This window comes from Eulemur rufifrons, chromosome 8 (assembly GCF_041146395.1).
Source record: "Eulemur rufifrons isolate Redbay chromosome 8, OSU_ERuf_1, whole genome shotgun sequence".
Lineage (NCBI taxonomy): Eukaryota > Metazoa > Chordata > Mammalia > Primates > Lemuridae > Eulemur > Eulemur rufifrons.
Window position 1 is genome coordinate 40418727 of NC_090990.1, and position 25812 is coordinate 40444538.

The 25812-nt window shown below is 53.8% G+C and overlaps 1 protein-coding gene across 4 annotated transcripts in view; it reads left to right on the forward strand.

Annotated features, from left to right (window-relative positions):
* MROH7 (maestro heat like repeat family member 7) overlaps nucleotides 1-25812 on the forward strand; it is a 47606-nt gene that overhangs the window by 13562 nt on the left and 8232 nt on the right. For 2 of the 4 annotated variants that reach the window (XM_069477978.1, XM_069477977.1), the window contains 14 exons: nucleotides 976-1074; nucleotides 2300-2379; nucleotides 2662-2791; nucleotides 4611-4706; nucleotides 5215-5319; nucleotides 5530-5665; nucleotides 8793-8905; nucleotides 9284-9460; nucleotides 9863-10017; nucleotides 12307-12445; nucleotides 15270-15454; nucleotides 19573-19710; nucleotides 22656-22770; nucleotides 24896-25036. In XM_069477978.1, coding sequence (XP_069334079.1) covers nucleotides 976-1074; nucleotides 2300-2379; nucleotides 2662-2791; nucleotides 4611-4706; nucleotides 5215-5319; nucleotides 5530-5665; nucleotides 8793-8905; nucleotides 9284-9460; nucleotides 9863-10017; nucleotides 12307-12445; nucleotides 15270-15454; nucleotides 19573-19710; nucleotides 22656-22770; nucleotides 24896-25036 — 1809 coding nt within the window. The remainder of the gene's footprint in view (nucleotides 1-975; nucleotides 1075-2299; nucleotides 2380-2661; nucleotides 2792-4610; nucleotides 4707-5214; nucleotides 5320-5529; nucleotides 5666-8792; nucleotides 8906-9283; nucleotides 9461-9862; nucleotides 10018-12306; nucleotides 12446-15269; nucleotides 15455-19572; nucleotides 19711-22655; nucleotides 22771-24895; nucleotides 25037-25812) is intronic. The other 2 variants (XM_069477979.1, XM_069477980.1) reach the window with 2 other exon arrangements.

Consider the following 25812-nt stretch of genomic DNA (forward strand, 5'->3'; position numbering starts at 1 on the left):
TTAGCCATCCATCCACCATCACTCTTGCAGTTTAAGCTACCAATTGCTGTTTAACAAACCAGCCTGAACATAGTGGTTTAAAAGTTCACTCTGGCTGCTGGGGGAGTAAGGATCAGAAGGGCCCAGTTTCTCATGATTCTGAGTTTGACTGGGCTTAGCTGGGTGGCTCTTCTGCTCCACATGGTATAGACAGAGATTTCTCAGGGGCAGGGGGACTGGAACATTCAAGATGACCCTTTATCTTCCAAGACCTCTCTCCACGTGGTCTCTCATCATTCCATAGCTAGCACAGTGGCTGGGTTCCAGGGGGGAAACTGGAGCTGCCAGTTCCCTTAAGGACTAAGCGGGAACGGGCATAGCATCCCTTCCACAGCATTCTGTTTGTCAAAGCAAGTTGTCAGACGAGCCAATATCCAAGGAGAATCTGTCCTTTTGATAGGAAGAGTAGAAACCTGTGGCCATCTCCATCCCACCACATTCTCCATCAGGTCAACTTGTTTTTCCTTCTTTATTATATGAAGTTAATTTACTCATTTTGTAGTTTATTTTTTATTTTATTTTATTTTTTTTTGCCTTCTTCTGCCTAAGATAATGGGAACCGAGATATTAACGGGACATTGGTAACTGTGTTCCTTCCCTCAGGCAGCAGAATGCTTCCATCCGACTTGTGTGTACTAGTGGGCCCTCAGGTTGAGGTGTTGAGGCCCTTTCTGCTCCCTTAGCTGACTGGACAGGCAGTCCCTCATATCGGGTCCTCCTCCAAACGCTGGCCTTCAGGATTGTCCGCGCCCCACCCCCCAATTTTCCCCAGTCTTTCCCCTATCCCGGATTCCCCTGGTGGGAACTTCGCATTTCTCTTGAGCGTATGCTGGCTTGCCTGCAGGTGTCGGGTGGCCTGCAGGTGTGGGCGGCCCCCGAGGGCCAGGTTCAGCGGGGCTCTCACCCTGAGCTTTTGCCCTCCACTACTGCCCTAAGGTCGGGAGCATCATCGCCCTCCAGAGGAGCCAGGACCTGCTGGAAGTAGAAGGGGAGAAGAAGACCACGATGAAGAAGATGATGGTGCGGGATCCACATGTGGGTCTGTGGCAGTGGGGTGGGAGGGGGCAGAATTCCTGAGTCCACTCACTGATGAGATGGGGGTGGGGAGTTGAGGTGGGAAGAGGGCAGGATGAGGAGCCGGTGTGCCTGGACTTGAGTCTGAGCTTCACCTCTAACTGCCCTCCACCTACCCCGAGGGAGTTCGGGCAACTTATTTCCCTTCTAGCCTCACTCTTCTTATCTCACAAATGGGTATGATAATACCTGTGCTTTGGTTTGTTGGGAGGACCCAACCCAATGGTTAGTCTACGTAAGGCCATGAGCACCTAGCAGCAGTTATTGTCACTCAATGCATTCTTTCCCAGAAATTCCTCCTGGTGGGCAGTATCAGAGGGTTTCCTTATGATTTTGCTAAATACCATTACCTCTCAGTTACCCACCACCGGAATGGATTGGGCAGGGATAACCACTGAAGTTTCTAAAATTATATTTGGCTTTGCATCCCTTAAAGAAACAAACAACAAAAAAAATCCTTCATCCACTGGGCATTGTACTAGATCAAAAGTGAGAAGTAGGCCAGGCATGGTGGCTCACGCCTGTAATCCTAGCACTCTGGGAGGCCGAGGTGGGAGGATCACTTGAGCTCAGGAGTTCGAGACCAGCCTAAGCCCTGAGCAAGAACGAGACCCCCTTTCTACTAAAAGTACAAAAATTTAGCCAGGTACGGTAGCATGCACCTGTAGTTCCAGCTACTTGGGAGGCTGAGACAGGAAGATTGCTTCAGCCCAGGCATTTGGGGTTACAGTGAACTATGACGATGCCACTGCACTCTAGCTGAGGTGACAGAGCGAAACTCTGTCTCAAAAAAAAAAAAAGTGAGAAGCAATTAGAAGAACATTTTAAAGAATTTAACCAGGCAGCTTTCAAGGGCCACACAGGTGTTTTTTGTTTTGGGCCGGTTGCATGGTTCAGATATGCCTCCTGCCATGAGGTTGCTGTGGAAACAATTCTTGTGGAGCCCTGCGTATGGGCTGCAGCTGGTTAGGGTGTGGGGTGTTTTTGGTGGCCTTGAACCTAGGGCTCAGGATGGGGTTTGAGCAGTGAGCGGGCTCTCCGGCCCCTGGAGGCCAGGTGGGACGTGGCGCTGATGAGGGAGCTCTGCCTAGGCCGAGGCCTGCTCCCTGCGAGGAGGGGTGGCCTCGGCCCTGGTGGTCTGCCGTGGCCCTGCCCCTGATTGGCCCCTCTGTGGTCCTCTGTCCAGAGGCAGATCCAGGAGGAGCCGCTGGATTCCCTCTCAAGCTCTGTCCGCCGGCGGGCCATGGAGACCCTGACCCAGCTGAGGTGTCTATGGTCCTCTCTCTGCTCCCCAACCCTGCAGCCCCTCTCCCCGTCTCCCTCTGCCCCCACCTCTCTCTCCTGCTCCCAGGCCTTCTCCCCACCCTTGCGCAGTCCCAACTGGGGACATCTGACCCCCACACCCCTTCCCGGCCCCCACCTCATCTCGTCCTTCTGAGGATCTGAATGTCAGGCCCATGAGCCTGAGCCAGGCGCCCCATCCCAGCCCTGCGTCCTTAGCCGCACGCCGCCCCCCACTCATGCCTCTGCCTCCCGCCTCTCCTGCAGTCACATGCAGCCCACGCTGGGCCTGCGGGAGAGGTCAGAGCTGGTGAGCACGTGCGTGCGGAGTGTGTTCTCCCTGCCCTCTGTGCAGGCCATGCAGGAGAAAGACGAGGCCAAGGCCGAGGTCATCCAGGTGAGGTGGGGGCCCCGCTGGGGGTCCTCAGGACAGATGTTCTGGGGGCAGATACGAATCTTCACCTTTCTGCTCATTAGTTGCATGGCCTTGGACAATGTAAGTCACCTCTCCTGGCCTGAGTAGGCACTCAGTAAATATTTGGTGAATGAAGGAATCTTTGGAATAAAGGCCCCCCTCTCTGGAGGGTCCTGCCCACTTGTGGACCCTGCTCTATGAGAGGGATGTGGGCCGATGTTGGCATGCAGAGGCCTCGGCCAGGATTGGGAGGGGACCGGCAGTGGCCTGAGGCACAACGAAGACAGACTGGAGGGAACTGGAGCCCAGGCCGGGAGAAGGGGAGCCTCAAGGGCCTCTTCACACCTCTGCAGGTGTTCCTGGGAGGGGCAGAGGTGACCCTTAGTGCAGGATGAGGGGAGAGCCAGGGTCAGTGCAGAAGGTTTAGGTGGAGGGGTTTCAGCTCAGGGCGAGGCACATTCATTTATCCTTTCATTCAGCAAACATTAACCGAGTACCTACTCCATGCCGATGTCAGTACAGGAGCCTTACAGCAGGGGCATGGGTGGGGGAGATGGATGCTATCGAAGAATCATACAATTAATGCAAAATCACACCAGTGGTAAATGCTGCAAGCAAGAAGTACTCGTGCTATAAAGAGCCTGGAATGGGGGGATATGGCCTAGGTGGGGGTCAGGTCGTGATTCTGGAGCTGAGAGGTTAAAGAAGAGCTAATTAGCTGAGGGGGGTGGCAGAAGGAAAAGCATTCCAGGCAGGGGGAGCAGCCTGAGCACAGGCCTGTGGACAGAGACAGCATGGTGACTGCAAGGATGACAAGGAGGCACATGGCTGCAGCCAGGTGGCAAGGCAAGAGTCCTGGGAAGTGAGGCTGGAGGGTGGGAGGGGGTCAGACCATGCCACATGGGCGGCATGAGTGTTTGGGTCCAGAGGTGGTGCCGGGAGAGAAGAGCCAGAGGAAAGGCGGGGCATCGCTGCTTGGTGGGAAGAGCAGGCAGCCCTCGTGTACTACCAGGCCTGGCCGGCAGAGGGCAGTGCTGCACAGTAATCAGCAGCTGGCAGGAAGGAGGAGGCAGTTGGTGAGTGAGGCTTGCTTGGTGGTTGTGGTGTAACCCCAAGGACCACTGGCTCCAGGGTGTGTGCAGATTCAGGAAGCCCGGACAATGAAGACCTGGGAGGAAGACTTGGGGAGCTGGCAGGAGGAGGGGAGGCAAGGGAGAGAGGGTCTTCCCAGAGTAGCTCAAAGCCCCTGCTCAGCCTTGAATATGTTTAATGCCCGCACCTGGAAGACAATTCTAGGACTTAAGGAACAGGAGTAGCAATTCAAAAAAGAATCAGAGTACTTCCCCAGAGATAATAAAAGTAAGAGCGACCCTCTTGTTTATCTAGCTCTTATAGTTCTAGAGCATTTTTCCATCCATCCCCTCATTTGCCCCTCATGGCTTGAAACTTCAGTGTTATGTGACCTTGGACAAGTGTTCTCTCTTTTGTAAAATGAGGAAAAACAATCTGAGGGCATAGCGATTAGGTTGTGCAAGTCACCAGGTACTCATCTGGCGTGTGGTGGATTCTGAGTAAATGCTGGGTCTCTGCCTCCTCCCCCTTTAAGGCAGGAAGTACAGGGATAATAATTACCAATTTGTCCATAAGAAAACTGTAGCCGATGGAGGGGAAGTACCACCAAGTTAGTCTCAGAGGTGGGACCAGAAAGCAGCGCTTCCCCACCCGACCCACAGCAGGGGTTCACGGGGGCTGGTGTCTGCTCCGGAGGTCCCCTGGTGACTTGCTCCTCCTCTGTGCACAGACGCTTTACCACCAGACCCTGGATGCCCTGCAGACACTGCTCAAGGCCCTCTTTCTTGAGGACCCCACTCCTGCTGGGCTGAAGAGCATCCTGGAGGTGTGGAGGCGGCGGGTGGGGCGGGAGAGAGGGGAAGGGTGGAGGGGAAGAGACATTGGCTCAGGAGCAGTAGACGCTGGACCCAGGAGTGATTTGACTTCAGGATGTCATCATGTGCCAGGGTTCTGCCTCCCTGTCCCTCTTGCAGGCCCTGTCCCAGCCTCCTGCCTCTTCCCTCTCTCGCTCTCCCCTGCTCTATACAGAGCTGCCCCATGTGGCTATAGCTGCCCCTATATCTTTGCTCTCTGCATTCTTGTCACTGTGTCTCTCTTCTAGCCTTTCATCTCTCTCCTTATTGACTTCCTTCTTCCCTCTAGTCTGTCAGTCCTAATCTCAGCTCCTGGACCCCGTCTCTCCCTAAGCCCCAAGAAGAGGAGGAGGGCTGTGGTGCATGGCCTTTATGCCCTCTCTGGAAGCTTCCTGCTGGTTGGTGAAGGCTCGCTTGCCCACCTGGCAGCAGGGGCTGGCATCTAACCTGGAGTGCTGAGTCTTGCCCTTGTCCCTGCAGCCCCTGGGGCCCTGGATGAACTCTGGGAAGGCCCACGAGCGAGCGCGGGCTGTGAACAGCAATGTTTCTGTGTTGAACCACACGCTTCTGACTCTGCCTTTCCTTGTGAGTGGCCCCTGGGAGGGGTGGACACTCTCAGGGAGACTCTGCCCAGCTCTGAAGGAGCCTGTGCATCTGTTGAGGGATTCCTAGGTGGCCCTTGCTATCCTCAGAGGGCTCTGTTATCAGGGCCAGACCACCCAGCTCTGTCCACCGTTTACTGTATAGCGTTATTAACCCTGTAAGACTCAGTCCCTAAGATTATGACACAAACAGATGTCCTCGGGGTTCCCGGCACTGGGGCTCCTGCTGGGGAGGCTCATCCTCCGCGTCGGGGATCCTGATGAGGAGATCGGCCGGGAGGCTCTGGACGGCATCATCATCCTCTACACTATCCTGGAGCTGCAGAAACGTAAGCCCGCGGGCGTGCCTCTGAAGCAAGGCTTCTGAGCAGCTGCTCAGCCTAGAAATCAGGCGGAGCCTTGGCCACAAGGCACGGGTGCGAGGTGGGGGAAACGTCACGGGGTCGGATGGGGACCGTGGAAACGGCTGTGAAGCCTAAGTCCCCACAGGGGGTACCAACAAACCTATTTTGACTTAAGCAATCCTTCTTCTACTGGAGATTCTCCTCATCCTTCCAAGCTTAACTTGTGACTGTCATTTTCACATTCCCATAAACCTAGTCGTGATAGCCCTGATGTCTTGTTCCCCCCTAGACTATAATCCCATGAGGGCAGCAGGTCTGTGTGTGGGCACTGCTGCATTCCCAGGGTCTAGCCTGGGGCTGGCACATGGTGGGTGCTCAGTGACTATCTGTTGAATTAATGAACAAGCAACAGGTCCTACCTTGGAATCTGGAGCAGCTAAAGCCTGTAGGTGGGAGAACATTCCTAGATTCAGCTTCAGCGGGCCAGTGATGTGGTGTGGGCTGACACAGTATCCAGCTGGCACTGTACCTAGAGGGGCGCAGTATCAGCTGTCACTTGCCTCCTTCCTTTCTCCATAGTCCCAACTCTGCCCCAAACCCGGGGAGCCTGGGATGTGCTTTAAACCCCCCTGGCTCTGGAGGCAGAGTGATCTGGGTGTAAGACCTGGCTATAGCCCTTCTTAGCAGTGTGACCTCAGGTGAGTGCTTTGCTTGTGTAGGCCTGGATTTCCTCATCTATAAAAAGGGTACACTTAGATGCAATTCACAAGCTTCCTGAAAGATTAAATGAGACATTTTATAAGAGTATATGTAAAGAGACCAGCTCAGTGCCACACATTATAGGCACTTGTCAAATAGAGTTTCCTTTTCCTCGTCCCTCCATGCTTTTGGGATCTGTGGTGTCCACATTCTTCTCGATCTCTGGCATTTGGGACTAAGATTTGGTCTCTGGGAGATTTCCCCCGCTGCTCGTGGCCACTCACGCCCCCTGAGTGATGGGAGAAGGTGGTATAAGCCATGTTAATGATCAGCGTTAGGGGCAGGAATAGTATAGAACAAATTAGGGTGGCCAGATTTAGCAAATAAAAAATATACAGCACCCAGTCAAATTCAAATTTCAGATAAACAATGAATACTTTTTAATATAATTGAGATATATACTTTCACTAAAAATTATTTGTTTATCTAAAATTTGGCTGGGCGCGGTGACTCACACCTGTAATCGTAGCACTCTGGGAGGCCTGGATGGGAGGAATGCTTGAGGTCAGGAGTTTGAGACCCACCTGAGCAAGAGGAAGACCCTGTCTCTCCTAAAAATAGAAAAATTAGCCGGACGTGGTGGCGCACACCTGCAGTCAGTCCCAGCTACTCAGGAAGCTAAGGCAGGTGAGTCACTTGAGCCCAGAGTTTGAGGTTGCCGTGAGCTGGGCTGATACCACGGCACTCTAGCCCGGATGACAAAGACTCCATCTCAAAAAAATAAAAAGTAAATAAGTAAAATAAAATTTGAATTTAATTGGGTATCCTGCATCTTGCCTGGTGACCCGAGGCTGAACCCGCAGTCTCAGATTCCAGTCTCAAGGAGCCAAGCGGTTTGTGCGGGCCCCGCAACTGCGGGAAGCAGCAGAGCTAGGGTGCAAACCCGGGTCTGCCTGACTGCAGGTCTCAAGCTCCTCCTTTCACAGCAGCACACACGCTCGGTCCGTGGGATCACTCTGCCTCATTGACCCCCCTCTCGAGCCCATGTCTTGCGTATCTTGAGGAGATCCAGGTAGGACCCAGGCCAGGCCCCAGGAAGGGCTCAGGAAGTGTGCCTGAAGTGCGTTTCCTTCAACAGAAAGCACGGAGCCACTATGCGCCAGGCCCCATTCTAGGCTGGGGGGACCTGGCAGTGGAGAAAAGAGATTAGGTAAATAATCCTCCCTTGGTGAGACTCCCTTCTTGTTGTCAGGAGGCAGACGATGAACAAAAACAAACGAGTGATACGTATAGCAAGTCAGATGATGATAGTACTTAGGAAAATAAGTAGGAGAGGATTGGGACTGCCAGGGTAGGAGGATTGCAATTTAAAAGAGGTATTGCCACACACCCACCAGAATGGCCAAAGTGAAACAGACAGACAGTGCCACGTGCTGGCGCGAGCTGGCGTGGAGCAGCGGGAGTGCTCATGCACGGCTGGTGGGGGCATAACTGGCTCTGCATCGTGGAATCCGCTTGGTGGTATCTCCTGAAGCTGAACCGCTCTGACCCTATGACCCAGCAATTCCCTTCCTGGGTAAAAACCTAGCAACTGTGTGGTTATAATCACCAAAAGACGTGCCAGAATGTTCATAGCAGCATGATGCTTTTTGAGACAGAGTCACTCCCTTACTCTAAGTAGAGTGCCGTGGCGTCAGCCTAGCTCACGGCAACCTCAAACTCCTGGGCTCAAGTGATCTTCCTGCCTCAGCCTCCCGAGTAGCTGGGACTACAGGCGCACACCACGACGCCCAGCTAATTTTTCTATTTTTAGTAGAGACGGGATCTTGCTCTTGCTCAGGCTGGTCTCAAACTCCTGAGCTCAAGGAATCCTGCCTCAGACTCCTAAAGTGCTAGGATTACAGGCGTGAGCCACGGCGCCCGGCCGGCACGATGCGTAATAGCTGGCAACAACCCAAATGTCCATGAAAAGTAAACAAATCATTGTATATTCATACCATGGAAAATTACACAGCGTTGAGAATGAATGAGAGAACTAATGCTATGTGCAGCTGTGTGGGTGACCCTCATCCACCTCATGTTAAAGGCACCAGATACAAAGGGTAACACAGTGTATGTGTCCATTTATATAAAGCTCAAAAGCAAGGAAATCTCTCCAGGGGGTTAGAAATCAGAATAGTGGCTACCCGGGGTTGGGGAGCAGTGGTGCCTGAAAGGGGCACATGGAGGGGTTCCTGGGGTGCTGATCAGGCTCCGCTTCTTGATCTGGTGCTGGCTACATGGGTATGTTCACCATGTGAACATTTATCAAGCTGGTTACTTATGATTTGGCTACTTCCTACATCTACGTTTAACAAAAAGTTTTCTAAAAATAGGGTGGTCAGGCCTCCCTGGGAATGTTCTCTCCTTGCAGGAGCCAGAGATCAGGAAGAGACCAACAAGAAGGAGCTGTATGAGAGCAACAAGCGTTTCCTGGGGCCCTACAACCCCGTCAGCCCGTGCCAGAACATCCTGCGCGTCATTGCGGTGACTGCTGCCCCGCAGCCCAGGGCCTTCCAGGGACGGGGAGGGGACGAGGGGCAGTGCCATCTACCCCCCAAAGCCTTCTCCTCCTCCCTTCTAGCTTTCCAAGCTGGCTCAAGGCCCCTTTGCAGGAAGGTTCCCCGCTCACACCAGCCCATCCTGAGTGCCCCTCCTCCTCTGGTTTGTGCCAGAGTGCTGGCCATGACTTCCTTCTCGCTGATGCATGTCACCCAGTTCTGGGTGTAGGGACCGTGTTGCCCCAACTTGGCCCCCCTGCCAACCTCTGCATGTGGGAGTCAGGCAGTGTGTGTGCCTCTGTGTGAGGCTCCCGCTGGCTCCTGGTGGCCCGTCGGTGTCATGGTCTCTGCCCCTTTGTTTCAGGAATTTGGAGACTTCCTGGGGCCCCAGCAGGTAAAAGACCTGCTGCTGGCAGCCCTGGAAGGGCTGAAAGGCGGCTCAGAGGCTCCAGGAAAGGATTCCAGGGAGATGATACAGCTGGCCTCGGAGGTCACTCTCAGCTCGGTGCTAGAGTGGTACCGCCACAGGGCACTGGAGGTGGTAAGGCCTCTTGGGGGGCAGGGCTGAGCTGTCACTGGGGCCCGGGGCGCCCCCCAGGGCTGTTCATCACTGGGTACAGCTTGCCAGAACCCCCCAAGCCCTGGGGCAGGGCAGAGGTGGTGGTGGCTGAGTTCTAGGTGTGCCCACCTTGCGGGCTTCCTATCTTGCCACCCCTGAGAGAGCTCACCTGACCTGGTGGGGGGTGGGGGTGGGGAGTGGCAAAGAGAAGCTGACTCCCTCCCAGGGAGGAGCAGGCAATCTGCTGGCCTCTCCCTCTCTCCCCTTTGCTCTCCTGCACTCCCTCCCTTCCTCTCCCCTGTGCTCCAATCTTCCCGCTCCCCCATGCCTCCCTTGGCTTCACTGGGCCATCACCTGCTCACGGCTGCCCCGGCTGTGTCCCAGATCCCCGAGATCTTGCAGGGCATCTACATACAGCTGAGCCACATCCAGGAGCCACGGGCCCGAGAGGTGGCCCTGCTGCCCATCTCCTTCCTGGCCAGCTCCTTCATGACCGAGGTCGTGGTGGCCCTGCTCATGTGCCCCCTCCCGCTGGACAGGTACCGAGTGAGGGGGGTTCCCAGCCACTACACCTCAGAGGGTTGAAGCTCAGGTCCCATCCTGAGCTGGGACCCCACCCCCACTTCTGCCCAGAGAAGCTCTTGCCCTCCCAGATGGCCCCTCTTCCGTGACCTGTGTGATCTGTGGCACTTATGATGACCACTAAGCACTTTCTGAGCACTGCTGGGTGTCAGTGCTGAGCAACAATGTATTCTCTCATTCTCACAAAAGTCCATTCTACAGATGAGGAAACTGAGGCTCAGTGAAAGTTTCTTGCTCAAAGTACTGACTGAGTAAGCAACAGAACAAGGACCTAAACTCAGGTCTGACTGACTCCAAGCCCAGAGCTCTTTAGTGATGCCATATAAAGGGGGCCTGAGTATCAGTCCTGTCTCTGCCTCCGGCTGCTGTGTGGTCTTGGGTAGCCCCCTTGCCCTCTCTGGGCTTTGGTTTTCCCTCATAGGCAGAAGGAGGAAATGAGCCGGGCAATGCCACCCCAGATAAGTGGTGGTGACACAGTAACACAGCTAGCCGTGCTGAGTGCCTGCTCGGGCCTGGCCCGTGCAGAAGGATGCTCCCCGCTCACTGCCTGCAGGGAGCTGGTGGTCTGATGGGCAGAGGGGACTGTGGCCAGATGGTGAGCCCGTGGGCAAGAGAGGTCAGTCTGGCTGGCCTCAGCCTCCCAGCCCAGGAAATGCTCCCACGCCTGCTTTGAATGCATGAAACAAGGCAGTGGGCGATGCACACCTTAGGAGGGTTGTCTGAGTGAACATGTGAAAGAATTGTGTAGAGCTGTGCAGAGCGGGTGTGCTCTAATAAGGACAGCTGGTGTCATCCATAGAAACTGACATCAGACGGGATGGTGAGGGCCCAGCTGACAACATCCCATCCTCCCAGCTGCAAGAATTAAGCCCTTTCTGTCTGCACTGCCCACCAGAGGGGTTTCTTCTTGGGTCCACTAAGCAGTCAGACTCATGAGACTGCCAGGGGCCACACTTGCCATCACAGTCACTCAGGATCCAGGACAGGGCGGTGTCCGGAGCTCCTCTTTGCAGGAGTCCTTGCTGCAGCCCCTGCTGCAGGCCAGACAGGCACGACGTTTAAGGAGATGCCCTCAGGTGTCGAGTTGGCACTCACATGAGCCCGAGAGTGAGGGCCTCCTTAAATCCTGCGCCCTGGGTGCTTCACTTTCCTTACCCTGATCTTGGCCCTGAGTCTAGGAGCTGGTCTCTTGGGCCTCCCAGGTAAAAGCTCAGGTGAGAGGAGAAGAGACCCACATGGTCAGGGCAGGAGCTGCCCTGACTTAAATGGCGCAGGGATCAGCATTTCTTGCAGTCTCTCTATCAGCTTCACTTCCAGGGTTCCCACAGGGACAAGCCCAGTTACAAGGGTCACTACAGCCTGGGAAGCTGAATGCTACAGCGTCCCCATCGGTTCTCATAGTTAATTTATAGTTCTTCCCAGTCCACATGCAATTTACCCATCAGGTCATTTTTCCCATAAGCAATGTTGCCTAGAAACATAGTTAACATACTGTCTTTATCAGGTTTCCAGGGGAACAGAGCTAGAAAGTGAATGGAAGGTCCAAAAGCTCCCAAAGAAAGGGGAAAGGTTTTGTTAACCCTTTAGCATACTGCCAGTGCTCTCAACGCCCCACGGTAGAAGTGGCTGCGGGCTGGCGTTTGGCCCAGCACGGCTGCTTTTCCCTGCCTGGTGTACTGTTTTCTAAGGGACAGGAGCGGTGGCCCCTGACAGTAGGTGCCAAGTGCGAGATCCTAGCCCCCAAGGGCTCAACTGTCTCAATTCTTGCTTCTTGGCTAGAGGAATGAGAACGGGATCTGGATACATCAGACCTGGCCACGTCAGCTCATTAGCTGTGTCATCTTGGACTGTTGATTTCACTTCTCTGGGCCTAGTTCTGCATCTGTAAAAAGGGAATAACACCGTCCACCTCGAGAGTCATTGTGAGAATTCGGTGATCTTAAATGTGTCGAATTCTTGTTCGCATCTGTATCCCAGAGATTTACCTAGTCCAGATGTACAGCAGATGCTCAGTTGATATTTGCGGAAGTAATGTATTGTATGTAAAGCACCTGGCAGGATACCTGGGAAAGAGGGTTTTAATCCCTGCTAGCCCCCTGCCTCTTGGGGAGTGTTTTTGGACTATTCCTTGCTGGCGTGCCCATGGATGCCACTGCATTGGCGTCTTACCTTCCCCCTCCGGCAAGCATCTGGGGTGGACCCCTCTGCCCTGGCCACCACCAATCCTCCCCGCCCCCGACCTCCAGCAACGGAGCAGAGATGTGGAGGGAGCTGATACTGCGTAAGCCCAGCTGTGATGTCCGAGACCTCCTGGACCTGCTCCTGACCAGCCTGAAGGAGAAGCCTGTCACCAAGAAAGGCCGGGCCTCCATTGTGCCCCTAGCGGTGAGGACCCAGCCCGCCCGCCCCCGTCACCATCCGTCCTGCCCTTCCTCCCATGCCCTGGGCTGCCCACAAGCTGTGGGGCCTCGGTGAGTCTCCGGCTCTGTGCCGCGCTGGACAGTGACAGCAGGGCTACCTGTGGCGAGTGCACAGCCTGGGACAGTGGAAACAGAGCGACTTGGACTCACGGAACTTAGTGTAAATCCTAGATTAACGGTTTGGCTGCGTTACTATGTTGTGACCCGGGCAAGTCCCTGCACCTGTGTGGGGCTCAGTCTCTGCATATGTAAATGGAAATAATAATACCTGCCTCATATGGCAGCTGTGACAGATGAATGAGATGACAGTATTCATTCAGGTGACACAAAATGTTTAAGTGCTTCTCGCTCCCAGACTCAGAGCTTGGCCCTGGGAAGGAAAAGGCAGCTTTGACTCGGGGAGCCGGCTCTGCGGGGGACCTGGATTTCTCTCTGCCTCTGTCACCCCCAGCCTGGTCCACACCAGCTGGATAACACACCTGCTCGCCTCCCTGTGTCCTCTTGCCCCTCCTATCTGTACTGCAGCCAAAACAATCTCTGAGACATGCACGGCTCCTCTTCTCGGCCTCCTCAATGGCCTCCCATTGCCCGCAGGGGTGACACAGTGCTCCTGCCTGTGCTGCGGGGCCCTGCTCCCCTTGCCGGCCTCACCACACTCACTCCATCATCTGCTTGCCTGCTGTGTTCCAGCCTCTCAGGTCTTTGTCAGAACTTCACACATCCGTGCTATCTTGTCACGGGGCCTTTGCACATGCTGTTGCCTCTACCTAAAATGCTTTCCACTAAGCTAACTTCTCTCCATCCCTCAGCTTTCAACTCAAGCGTCACCTCCTCAGGGAAGCCCTCCCTGATTTCCCTGACCAGGTCAAATCTGGGCATAGTATACTTTGCTTCACATAACTTTGTCTTGGAAGAGTTTACCCCAGTTATGGTTTGCCAGTAGTGTGGGGGATCGTTTGGTTCATCTGTGAGATGCATGCAGACTGTCCTGTTTTCGTTCACCATATCTCCAACATCTAGCGCACACCTGGCATACAGTAGGCACTCAAAAATTTTTGTTAGACTGATATATTTATTCAACAAATATTTATTGAGCACCTACTATGTGGGAGCATACTCACACGTTCTGGGGATTCGGCAACAAGGCATTCTGATGGAGGGAGGTAAATAAAGATACAGTGGCTGGAGGAATGAGTGGTGTGATGTTATCCCATGTGCAGAGGAGGATGCTGTTGCTTAGAGACATTCCACGTCTTACCCCAGGTCACACAGCGAGTGGCGGTGCCACGACTCAAACCCAGATCTTCTGCCTCCAAACCCTGTGCTGCCCTACTGTGCCTCTCTGTCTCTGTCCTCCAGCATAAGCCATTAGCACTCATGCCTCCCCCGACGTGGGCATTCATCCACTTCCTGAATCCTGCGTGTGAGTGTGTTCTTCGGTCGCTCGTTGGTGCTCCTTGTCCAGCATGCATAGTTTAGCATGGACGCAGCCTGGACTCATTTTTCTCTCATGTGCTGATGATCAGTTTCAGCAGGTCAGGGCCAAGAGCAGAGCCTATAGCACATCACCGGAGGCTTTTCTCCACACCACAGACTGTGTTCTTCGAATGCAATCACTAGGTTTGGGCTACGGGAAAGTACGAGGGCTTTGCGTCCAAGAGGCTTGTCTTAGCCCTGCCACTGCCTCACTACGTAACAATGGTCAATCACTTCCCCTCTCTCCCTTGGTATTTAGATCTGTAAAATGGGCAGTAGTAACTCCCGCTTTGTTTATCCCGCCTGCTGAGAAGAGGGAGATGGTGTATGTGGAAGGGCTTCCTAAGCTGTAAAGTACGAGTTAACTGCTCTTTGTTCTTCTCATCCAGCCCACGTTAGGGCACTTACCTCCAAGGGAAGGTGCCAGGGTTCCTTTCACTTTGCAGTCAAAGGCTTTCCTCCTGGCCAGCTGCGTGCGGTCTTAGTGGCACAGCTTGTGACCGTTTATTTATAAAGCATTCTCCCTCCACGCTCTCAATCTCTGCACTCCTGTGGGGCTGGCTGGGCCAGGATCAGTAACCCCACTTTTCAGAGGAGGAATTGGAGGCCCAAAGAGAGACCAGGGAGTGGTGGAGCCAGATGAGTCACCGGGTCCTGTGAGCCCCCTCACCCCCCATCGCCCACTTGCTGGTTAGAGACAGAGGACTTGGTGGGCCAAGTGTGAGGGCCAGGGCCAGAGCTGGATGGGCAGGCGGAGACGGTGCCCCAGGACACCCAGCCCCTTGGGGCAGAGCTGGGACTTGAGCCAGGCTCCTGCTTAAGGCTGGCCACATGGGGAGGGGAGTGGTTTAATGGCCCAGGGTGAAGAGGCCAGCCTGGTGCCCCCTCCCGTTCCGTGTGCCTACGCTGTGAATGAGGAAGACGCAGAACACGTGATGGTTGGCATCTGAAAGCCTGGATTCAAGGTCCAGTGTTGCCCCCAAGGGGCAGGGTGACTTTGGGCAAGTGGCTTCACCCCTCTCGGTCTGTCTCTTCACTTGCAAAATGAGATCAAGACTCTTTCCCTCTCAGGAGGTGGGAAGGGATCCTTCCGCTTGATTCTTCCCGGATTGCGTAAACCTCAGTGTGCTGGGCCAAACCCACAGGGCGGACTGTTGTCATTGTTCTGGGGCAGGGCCTCCCCAGGGAGCCAGGGGCCTGGGGTGGGGAGTGAGGATCTGGGCCAGAGAACAGCAAAGGAGCAGTCCGGGGGCCCATCCCGAGTGCTGGGGGAGACGGGCGGGACATCTCACAGTCTGCCCTCTGCCCCCCAGGCAGCCAGCGGCCTGTGCGAGCTCCTGTCCGTCAACAGCTGCGTGGGCCGTGTGAGGCGCATCTACCCGCAGCTGCTCCTGGCCCTGCTCATTCAGGTCCATTACCACATCGGCCTCAACCTGCCTGGCCGCGTGGCTCCTTGCAAGGACGCCAAGAAGGACGAAGAGCCCTTCGTACCTGTGCGGTATGTTCTGTCCCTCTTGGCCCTGCCGTCCCTGGCAGGGAGGGGTGGGGGGATCCAGCAAGGGCCCTTCCAATAGTCTTTATGGCGATCAATCAGCAGGAATTAGCTTTGGGACTAGAGGAGAAAGGCACACTTTTATCAGAGCCAACAATTTGCCCAGCAGCTGCTTTGGAGCCTCTGCTCTGTGTGTCAGGCTCTGCGTAGCACTGGACCACAGGAAAGAATCAGCCCTCCCCCAGGATCTCACTATTTAATTTTTCTCCCTCCCTCCCTAGAGACATTATTTGTATTAGGTGTGTATCCAAGGCCCAGCCATTTTTTAAAATTGTTAATTATTAACATGGAATCTGCTTTCCTGCCCTGCTCTGTTACCTTCCCCAAAGACAGCCAGACCCTGCCACGCCCTTCCAGAGGTGGCCACAAACATGCAAGGATAAGCACATTTGCTCATATTCTCTATTTTCACTCCAATGGAAGCAGACCTCACACACTCTTTTTTTTGCTTTTATCACATACTCTATCTTGGAGATCGTTACGTAGACAGCTGTCTCATTATTTTTAACAGCCGGGTAGTATCCCTGTGTATAGAATTCTGGTGTTCCATAATTTATTTAACCATGCTCTTCCTGATTTAGGTTCATCCCAGCCCTTTGCAATTACAAACAATGCTGCAGTGAGTTTGTTTATATGTCTTTGTGCACACATGTGATTTATGTATAGGATGAGTTCTTGCAAGTAGGATTGGTATAGCAAAGGGCTTCTGCATTTAAATGTTAAGGTGGCACAGGACTATGTGGTGGGAAAGTACTTGACCGCTGAGTGATGGAAGGTAAAAGGGAGTGGCTCCTACAGCGTCCAGTTTGCCAGACTGCCTCCTGCAGAGGGCACTGCCACCAGTAGTGTGTGAGAGCATCTATTTCCCCACATCCTTGCCAACACAATGTATTATAAAACATTTTTGTCTTTGCCAGCCTGGGAGTTGAAAAATGGAATTTTCTTGTAGTTTTAGTTTGCATTTCTCTTACCATACAGTTGAAGTTTAAGTGCCATTTGTGTTTCCATTTCTGTGGGCAACTTGTTCTTGTCCTTTGCCCAATTTTATATACAACTGCCAGGGATTTTGCTTATTAATTTGCAAGAGCTCTTTATATATTAAGGAAATGGACTCTGTCATTTGTATTCCAGTTTGTTGCTTAACAGGTAATTATTTTATGGTGTTTTGCCATTAGAAACTTTTAATTTTTACGTAATCAAATTTATCAGTCTTTTTCTTTGACTCCTATTGTATGTTATACTCAGAAAAGTGCATTCAGAGAGGCAGAGGGCAAGCAGTTATGTAGTTGGGCTTGAAGTCAGAAGGTCTTGGACCCACATCCCAGGTCCATACCTTGGCCTTTTGTACTCGGGGTAAACTGATTTAACCTTTTGGTGGTTGGTTTCCTTACCTGGGAAGTGGGTGATTCCTGCCCCATAGGGGTGTCGTGAGGACCAGAGAGGATAGCATCCCAGCACGACACCACATGCCAACAGTGCCGCCCAGCCCGGTTCCCTCATGCTTGTGGGTTCTGCCCTGAGAGCATCACCTGTGACCCAGAAAGCGGATGGGCTCTAGGGACAACACAAGAGGAAAGGAAAGCAGTGCTGGGGGAGGAGAAATAGCAAAGTGTACATAGTGGGAAAGTTCTCGACTGTGGAGTGATGAAGGGCGTGGCCTGCCAACGAGGAGAGCCTGGCCCGGCTGAGGGCCACGAGGAGGGCCTGGAGGAGAGCCTGGGTGTCCGCCCTCACCTCCACATCAGAAGCAGCCTGAGAGGCAGGCAAATGCCAAACCGAAGGAGACTGGAAAAGCCACGACGTGGTGCCTGGGCGTAGTGGGCTGAATGGTGGCCCCCAAAATATGTGTCCACCCAGAATCTATGACTATGACTCTATTTGGAAAAAGGATCTTTGCAGATGTAAATAGGATCTCCAGATGAGACCATCCTGGGTTAACCAGATGGGCCCTGAATCCAATGCCTAGTGGCCGCATAAGAAGAGGAGAAGTGCAGACACGGGGGGCGGGGGGCAGGCTGATGAGACACAGGCAGAGGGTGAGTGACATGGCCACAAGCCAACCAGCACCAGGAGACTCGGGAAGCTGGAAGAGGCAAGGAAGTGTCCTCCTCTAGGACCTTCAGAGGGACCGTGGCCCACTGACACTTTGATTTCTGACATCTGTGAGAGAACCCATTTCTGTGAGAGAATCCATTTCTGTTGTCCTAAGCCGCCTGGTTTGTGGTAAGTTGCTCCAGCAGCCACTGGAAATGAATGCCCAGGGACGTGGTGTGGAGGGACTGTCGGTGCTCCAGGCCCCAGCGATGGACGGAAGAGCTCGTCGAGGCCCTCAGTGCACCCAGTGGTCACGTCCTCCCACGAGGCGATGAGTGCAGCAGTTAGCTCTGTGGACACCAGCGCTGTCCCGCGGGCTAGGATTGGGAGGGGTGCGGGAGATCCTGCTGAAATGACAGGCAGACGTGGCCTGAGAGCTGTCCTGTGAAGTCCGGGTTCTGTGCCCGGCAGCTCCGCGTCAGACGTCATTGGCTCCCTGGGCCCAGGGCGGGGACAGAATGAGCACCTCAAGACATCCCTTGCTCCTCTTTGCTGAGAAAACCCTCCAGGAGGTTGAGACTTGCAGAGTGGGTGTTTGGGGACCCAAAGAGCCACCCCACCATGCCCAGTCTTCTTCCCGAGAGCGCTGTTTGGGCCTGTCACAGGTATATTTTTGAGAGTGGGGTGGGGTCGTTTTTGTTAAAATGTAGAGCCTGACGGAGACGTGAAGTAAAAGGACAGACAGGACAAACTACAAATGACGTGGTTCTGTGCTGAGAAGCTTCAACCTAAATATATTGATGTATTCATTCCGGTTGCACAGACGAGAGCTGGGAGGGTCTGGCCAGGCTGTGGCTCTCTGGAACCTCGTACAAGTCGTTCCCTTCTGAGCTCCCGAGCTTGATGCTGTCCCCAACCCAGTTCATGAAAAGGTGACCAAAAAAATGACCTTGGAGAAAGGGACGCGCAGGGAGGAGAGGGTGGTCAGGTGTAACTGTGAGCTGCAGTGGGACTGTCAGTGACCACACGCGTTTCAGAGAATCCGCACAAAGGCTGGATGCATGATTCCGGACGCTCTGGCCTCGGGAGAAGCTTTAATGCGCACACTGGATCAGTATTATTACAAAAGCAAAAACATGACAAGGAAGAGCGATTTCCTGAGGATCACCCGATTTCTGAAACGCTTTGTTTTCACTCCTGAGAACCACCCACTCTCAGTACCACCTGAGTATGTCCGTAAAGTGCTTCATGAACTCTTTTGGGAAGTGTTCAGGTTGTTGGAAAACTTTGTTTCCATGTAAACTCTGTTCTACGTATTGTCGGTTTTTTTTTTTTTTGGAGACAGAGTCTCACTTTGTTGCCCAGGCTAGAGTGAGTGCCGTGGCATCAGCCTAGCTCACAGCAACCTCAAACTCCTGGGCTCAAGCAATCCTCCTGCCTCAGCCTCCCGAGTAGCTGGGACTACAGGCATGTGCCACCATGCCCGGCTAATTTTTTCTATATATATTTTTAGTTGGCCAGATAATTTCTTCCTATATTTAGTAGAGACGGGGTCTCACTCTTGCTCAGGCTGGTCTCGAACTCCTGAGCTCAAACGATCCAGCCGCCTCGGCCTCCCAGAGTGCTAGGATTACAGGCGTGAGCCACCGGGCCCGGCCTATTGTCGGTTTTAATTTAGCAAAAGTTTGTATCTACGTAAAACCATGAAACTCTCTCTGATGTACAGACATAGCTATTTGCATCTGTGAGCGCCTGGTGTGGCGCCGGCATGCAGTAGGGTGTCAGTAAACTGCAGAACCCCATCAGAAACAGAAGCCTTCTGCGGAAGGCGAATTTTGCTTCTGTTTCCTCTCTTGTCCTCAAAGCTAATTATTATAATATTTGTGAAAAGCCACCCTTTGCGGATACGCTGAATAGCGCTATCTTAACAATTAACTTGGCGGAGAGGACCTTGTTGGGCCAGGTGGCAGCTGGCCGTGGGAGAGGCCTGCCCGGGTGGCCATGGGGTTTCAGCTGCCTTGTCTCTGCAGCTGGGTGGTGAAGGTGGTGAAAACCCTGCTGCTGAAGATGGGCTGCTCTTACGAGGCCACCTTTGTGGAGAACCAGGATGGCTGGGAGCTCATGGGACAGGCGGAGAACCACCACCGAGGAGTGTCCCTGCTGGCAAGGTGAGGCCCTGGGACGCCGGGGGTGGGGGGTAGGGACCTCAGGATCTTCCTACAGACTTGGGTTTGCACTTCCCTCTGGGCAAGCCCCTTTGCTCAGCCTGTCACCTCTTCCTTACACTGGGAGGTGTTGTCTTCCTCGGCAGGTCGCCAACACAGATGCAAAAGCTGGTGCTCACTCTTCAGGGTGACTTTGATTGTGACAGTTCCCGGCAATAGTGTGGCACTTAGGTTATTTACAAAGCACCTTCCCTTACTGCCCTATGGATGCGGTTCCCACGCTAACACAGAAGCAGCAGTGTAACCGCTCTCTTGGGAGTGTGGCGTTGGGGACTGTGCACCTGCATCTGAACCCCATGGGGCTTGCTACCTCCCAGCAGAGTGAGCCGGGGCAAGTTACTTCCCCTCTGTGTCCTTCCTCCCTCAGTGGCATGGGAATAATAGTAAGACCCAGCTCTGAGGGCGGGGGTAAGGGTTCAATAAAGTGCTTGGAGCCGCCCTTGGCACATGGTAAGAGCTCAACACGGTGAGCTGTTACTGTCATTACAGTCACCGGGGGGGTGGGCAGGGATTATTAATATGAGTACATATTTTGCACAGGAGCATGCTGAAGTCCAAAGAGGAACCCGAGGTCACACAGGCAGGAAGTGGCAGAGCTGGGAAATGACCTGCTGACCCAGCCCAGAGCTCTTCCCTTGACCACACACAGCCTCCCCTGGGGTGGGGGGGGGGGGCACCTAGAGATCACGGATGTGACTTTTGCAGGAGAGCCTGCTTCTTAGCCCCAGACCCTGAGTGCTAGGATGGCACCCTCCCCAGGGTTCTTAGGATACAACTGCATTTCTTTCTTTCCTTCTTTCCTTCCTTCCTTCCTCCCTTTCTTTCTTTCTATTTTTAATTTAATCATACATCATATATATTTAATTTAATTGTATATTTATATATAAATATATTTATATATTATTAAATATAATATATATTTAGAGACAGGGTCTCGCTCTGTTGCCTGTGCTGAAGTGCAGTGACCCCATCATGGCTCACTGTAACCTTGAGCTCCTGGGCTCAACCTATCCTCTCTTCTCAGCCTCCCGAGTAGCTGGGACTACAGGGATGCAGGACCATGCCCCACTAATTTTTATTTTTTGGAGAGACAGGGTCTCCCTATGTTGCCTAGGCTGGTCTCAAACTCCTGGCCTCAAGCAATCCTCCCACCTCAGCCTCTCAAAATGTTGGGATGACAGGCATGAGCCCCTGCGCCTGGCCCCTGACCACATTTACTGAGCACTTACTATGCTCTAGGCACCATGCCAAGAGGTGTTATAAGGATGATCCCGGCCAGACGCGGTGGCTCACGCCTGTAATCCTAGCACTCTGGGAGGCCGAGGCGGGCGGATCGCTCAAGGTCAGGAGTTCGAGACCAGCCTGAGCAAGAGCGAGACCCCGTCTCTACTGAAAATAGAAAGAAATTATATGAACAACTAAAATATATATAGAAAAAATTAGCCGGGCATGGTGGCGCGTGCCTGTAGTCCCAGCTACTCAGGAGGCTGAGGCAGGAGGATCGCTTGAGCCCAGGAGTTTGAGGTTGCTGTGAGCTAGGCTGATGCCATGGCACTCACTCTAGCCCGGGCAACAAAGTGAGACTCTTTTTTTTTTTTTTTTTTTTTTTTTGTTGAGACAGAGTCTCACTTTGTTGCCCAGGCTAGAGTGAGTGCCGTGGCGTCAGCTTAGCTCACAGCAACCTCAAACTCCTGGGCTTAAGCGATCCTACTGCCTCAGCCTCCCGAGTAGCTGGGACTACAGGCATGCGCCACTATGCCCGGCTAATTTTTTCTATATAGATTTTTAGGTGTCCATATAATGTCTTTCTATTTTTAGTAGAGACGGGGTCTCGCTCAGGCTGGTCTCGAACTCCTGACCTTGAGCAATCCACCCGCCTCGGCCTCCCAGAGTGCTAGGATTACAGGCGTGAGCCACCGCGCCCGGCCCAAAGTGAGACTCTGTCTCAAAAAAAAAAAAAAAAAAAGGATGATCCCATTTAATCCTCACTATGACCAATGAAACAGCACTATTGTTATCCCAGTGTTATACACAAGGAAACTGAGGCCCAGAGAAGTTAAGTGGCTTGCCTCAAGTCACACAGCTAGTGCTGGGGCCAGGATTTGAACCCAGGCTGTCTCATTCCAGACTCCGTGCACCCCTGCCACACTTTGCTGGATTCACTGATTCATGAGGCATAGTGCAGTGGTCCTCAGATGTGCATTAGAATCACCTACAGGGCCTGCACCCCTTCCCCTGCCCCCCGCCCCAGAGTTCCTGCTTCAGTGGGTCTGGGACGGTGCACTTCTAACAGGTTCCCAGGTGATGCTGACATGGCTGGAGGGGTGGAGATGGACACTTTGAGAACCACTGGCTTGGCGGAATGAGCAAGGCAGCTGGAATGGGGAGCTCTTGGTTGGGGCTCCATCTCTGCCATTGTCCAGCTCTCTGACCTTGGGCAGGGCACCCTTGGAGCCTCTGTTTCCTCATCTATGAAATGGGGCTCATAACAGTAATCTGCCTTGAAGGTGATGGTGAGATCGAATGAGGTGACACATGAAAGTGTCCGGCTACTGCCTGGTGCACTGTGAGTGGCCCTCACATCCTCTCCTTCCTATCTCTTCCTCCCGACGTGGTCCTGTGCAATCGGAGGTCCTCAGCTTGACTCTCATACTGACTTGCTCTGTGCCCTCAGGCATGTTGCTTTCCCATTCTGGGACTCAGTTTCCCCATCTGTAACGAAGCAGTTAAAATGGATGGCTTCTAAAACCCCCTCAGGTGGGAAATCCTGGGAATGCAGGAACCCAGGTGACCCTGGCTTGCCCAGGATTTCCAGGGTCAGGGCCAAGCCCCCAGCCTGCAGATGGCTTGGGGCTGGTGAGTCTGAGGGGTCCCCTCCCCTCTCGCAGGGCCATGGTGCACTACTCCTGCCAGGAGCTGTGCCGCATCCTCTACCTTCTCATCCCGCTGCTGGAGCGCGGCGACGAGAAGCACAAGATCACCGCCACCGCCTTCTTCGTGGAGGTACCCGCGGGCACCCGGGCGCGGGCTGGGGGCTCTTCATGCCTCTGTTCACATCCCCGGTCATTTCTTCTGTGCAAACAGTCCCTTCCGATTTACAAGGCCTTTCCCTGAGCGTGATTTCTCTTGACTACAAAGCTTCATAGGCCTTCTTTCCTTCTCTCCGCCTCTCTCCACCCCCCACCACGCTCCACTCTTCCGGGGCTCTGCGAGCGCCCCGAGTGTCCTGGGCAGCCACCAGCTTTTGATGAGCACCTCCGCGGGTCAGCCTCCAGAGATACAAATATGCATTAATACGCATTTGACTCCACCCTGCCCTCAAGGATTTCTTGGTGTAGCAGGGGAGACAAATTATAACACAGGGGGTACCATAGAGAGACCTGTGCTGTGGTGGGAAGTGCAGGCTGTGGCGGGAGAACAGGAGACTTGAGGAGTGAGGCACCAGGGAGAGCTTCCTGGAGGGAGAGACACCTAAGCTGAATGTGAGGGAGCAGGTGCTGGGGAGAGTCGAGTCAGGAGAGGTTGCTGGAGACAGACCAGAAGGGGGCGGCTCAGCAGTAATGCCAGCTGGTGTTTACTGAGCACCTACTGTCTTCCAGGCATGTTCTAAGAGCTTTACACATACTGATTCATTTCATCCTCCCACTAATCCTAGGACAGGGACTCTAGGTTTAACTTGTCCTCAGAGCTCCCCGAGGGCCCTGAGCAGTGGCCCTCCCTCTCTGAAACAAGAGTCTTCACCCAAGTTCAGTCTTCTCCCACCTGCCCAGAAGCGGTGCCCATCCTGGCCAGAGTCAGCCCCACTACGATGGCTGTGGCATTTTGATGTAGCTCAGATGTCCCTCCCTGGCTCCCTGCAGCTCTCTATGTGGTGATTGTGTGTGTCTTTGCTTCTGCCAAGGGCAAGAGAACTCCTCAAGGGAGCTGTGTGACCTTGGCCAAGTTACCCAACCTGTTTGTGCCTCAGTGTCTTCACCTGTAATATGGGAGGAATGAATTGCCCACTTCAGAGTTTTGATGAGGATGGAGTGAATTCCCACAAAGCACTTAGAACAGTACCTGGCACACAGGGCGTGCTCTCTGGGAGCCAGTTGTGCTGCTGGTGTGACTCTCACTACTCCCTTCTGTGTCCTGAGTGCCTAGCCCAGAGCCTGGTGCAGAGCGGGCCTGAGTCTGGGTGGTGCGGATGGGGGGAGCCCCTCCTTCCCTGCCCCCTCCTCCAGCTCTGCCTCTCCCCAGCTCTTTCCTCCTGTCGGAGAGACACATGGGCTCAGTGGTGGCAGTTAGGCAAGGGTGTGGAGGGGACACATGTTTAGGAGGATGATGCAGCAGGAATTGAAGACCTCCTGGCTGCTGGAGGCCAGGAGGGCAGGAGGGAGAGGAAGGAGGTGAGCGTGATGCCCAGTCTTGGCCTGGACAGTGGGGGGCTGGTGGTACGAACCCTGTGACGGGGAACACAGAGGGACAGGCACTCTTAAGGAGGAAAGGAGACAAATTTCATGTTGGACCTGAACTCAATCAAGTGTGCCCTAAGCACACACCCCACACCAGCGTTCACGTTCCTTGGGTGACAGGGACCCGAGGAGAAATAGCTCAGATTTTGTCCTCAAGAAAGCTCCCAGTTAGACAGGGGTGGCAGGGCACCCCCGGGCTCAGAGAAGGAGGCGGTCAGCCTAGGCTAGGCCGGGGCAATGTCAAGCATAGCTTCAAGGGGCTGCCAGGTGATGGGGTCCGAGTGGAGGTGGGTGTCTCGGCAGAAGGGCGTCCTGCTAGCACAGAGGGGACGAGGGAGCTGGGGTAGTTCAGGGGACTCTGGGCAGCTTGGCTAGAAGCTGGCCGGCTAGTGGTAAGATTGTGGGCTGGAGGGTGGGCCCTTGGCTGGGAATGAGGCCCTAGAAGCGAGCAGGGGCCAGATGGGAAGGGCCACGGGGAGCTACAGGGGCTCAGAGCTGGCACGTGACCTGCTCAGCTTTGCCAGGAGGTGCCGATGGACATCACACTGTTGGTTTTCCAAGTCTGAACTCTGGGCAGAGGCTGAGCCTGGTTACTCAACGTGCACTCCCAGCGCGTGGGACAGCAGGGCTGCCTGCCCCCTCGCCCGGGCAGTGATTACCGTTTGCTCCCTCAGCTCCTCCAGATGGAGCAGGTGCGCCGGATCCCCGAGGAGTACTCTCTGGGGCGGATGGTGGAAGGCCTGGACCACCGCGACCCCATCATGAAGGTGCTATCCATCCGAGGCCTGGGCATCCTGGCCCGCAGGACCGAGAAGGTGAGTGGAGGACAGAGGAAAGCCTGGCCCAGCCGGCCCTGGGCTGGAGGAAGGACGCAGCTTGGCTGTCACAGGCTCTCAGGTGCTGGCAGCTGGAATCAGGAACCAGTTCTGTCCCAGCCTCAGTTGCCCTATCTGTGAAATGGGTATCCCTTAATATTCTCTCTATGTTTTATTCTTTGTGGATAGTTTCTAATCCACGTTTTTCTTGATGACCTTAAAGGCGGTGTGCATAGGAGGGGCAGAGGGTGGCAGTGATTATTCCGATTTTATAGATTAGGAAACTGAGGCCCAGATTGTTGATGCATCATTAGCATTTTATTTTTTAAATTTTTATTTTATTTTATTTTATTATTATTATTATTTTTTGAGACAGAGTCTCATTCTGTTGCCCGGGCTAGAGTGAGTGCCGTGGCGTCAGCCTAGCTCACAGCAACCTCAAACTCCTGGGCTCAAGCGATCCTACTGCCTCAGCCTCCCGAGTAGCTGGGACTACAGGCATGCATCACCATGCCCGGCTAATTTTTTCTATATATATATGTTTTAGTTGGCCAGATAATTTCTTTCTATTTTTAGTAGAGACGGGGTCTCGCTCTTGCTCAGGCTGGTCTCGAATTCCTGACCTCGAGCGATCCACTCATCTTGGCCTCCCAGAGTGCTAGGATTACAGGCGAGAGCCACCGTGCCCGGCCTATTTTATTTTTTTTAATACAGAGTCTCGCCCTGTTCCCTGGGCTAGAGTGCCTTGGGGTCAGCCTAGCTCACAGCAACCTCAG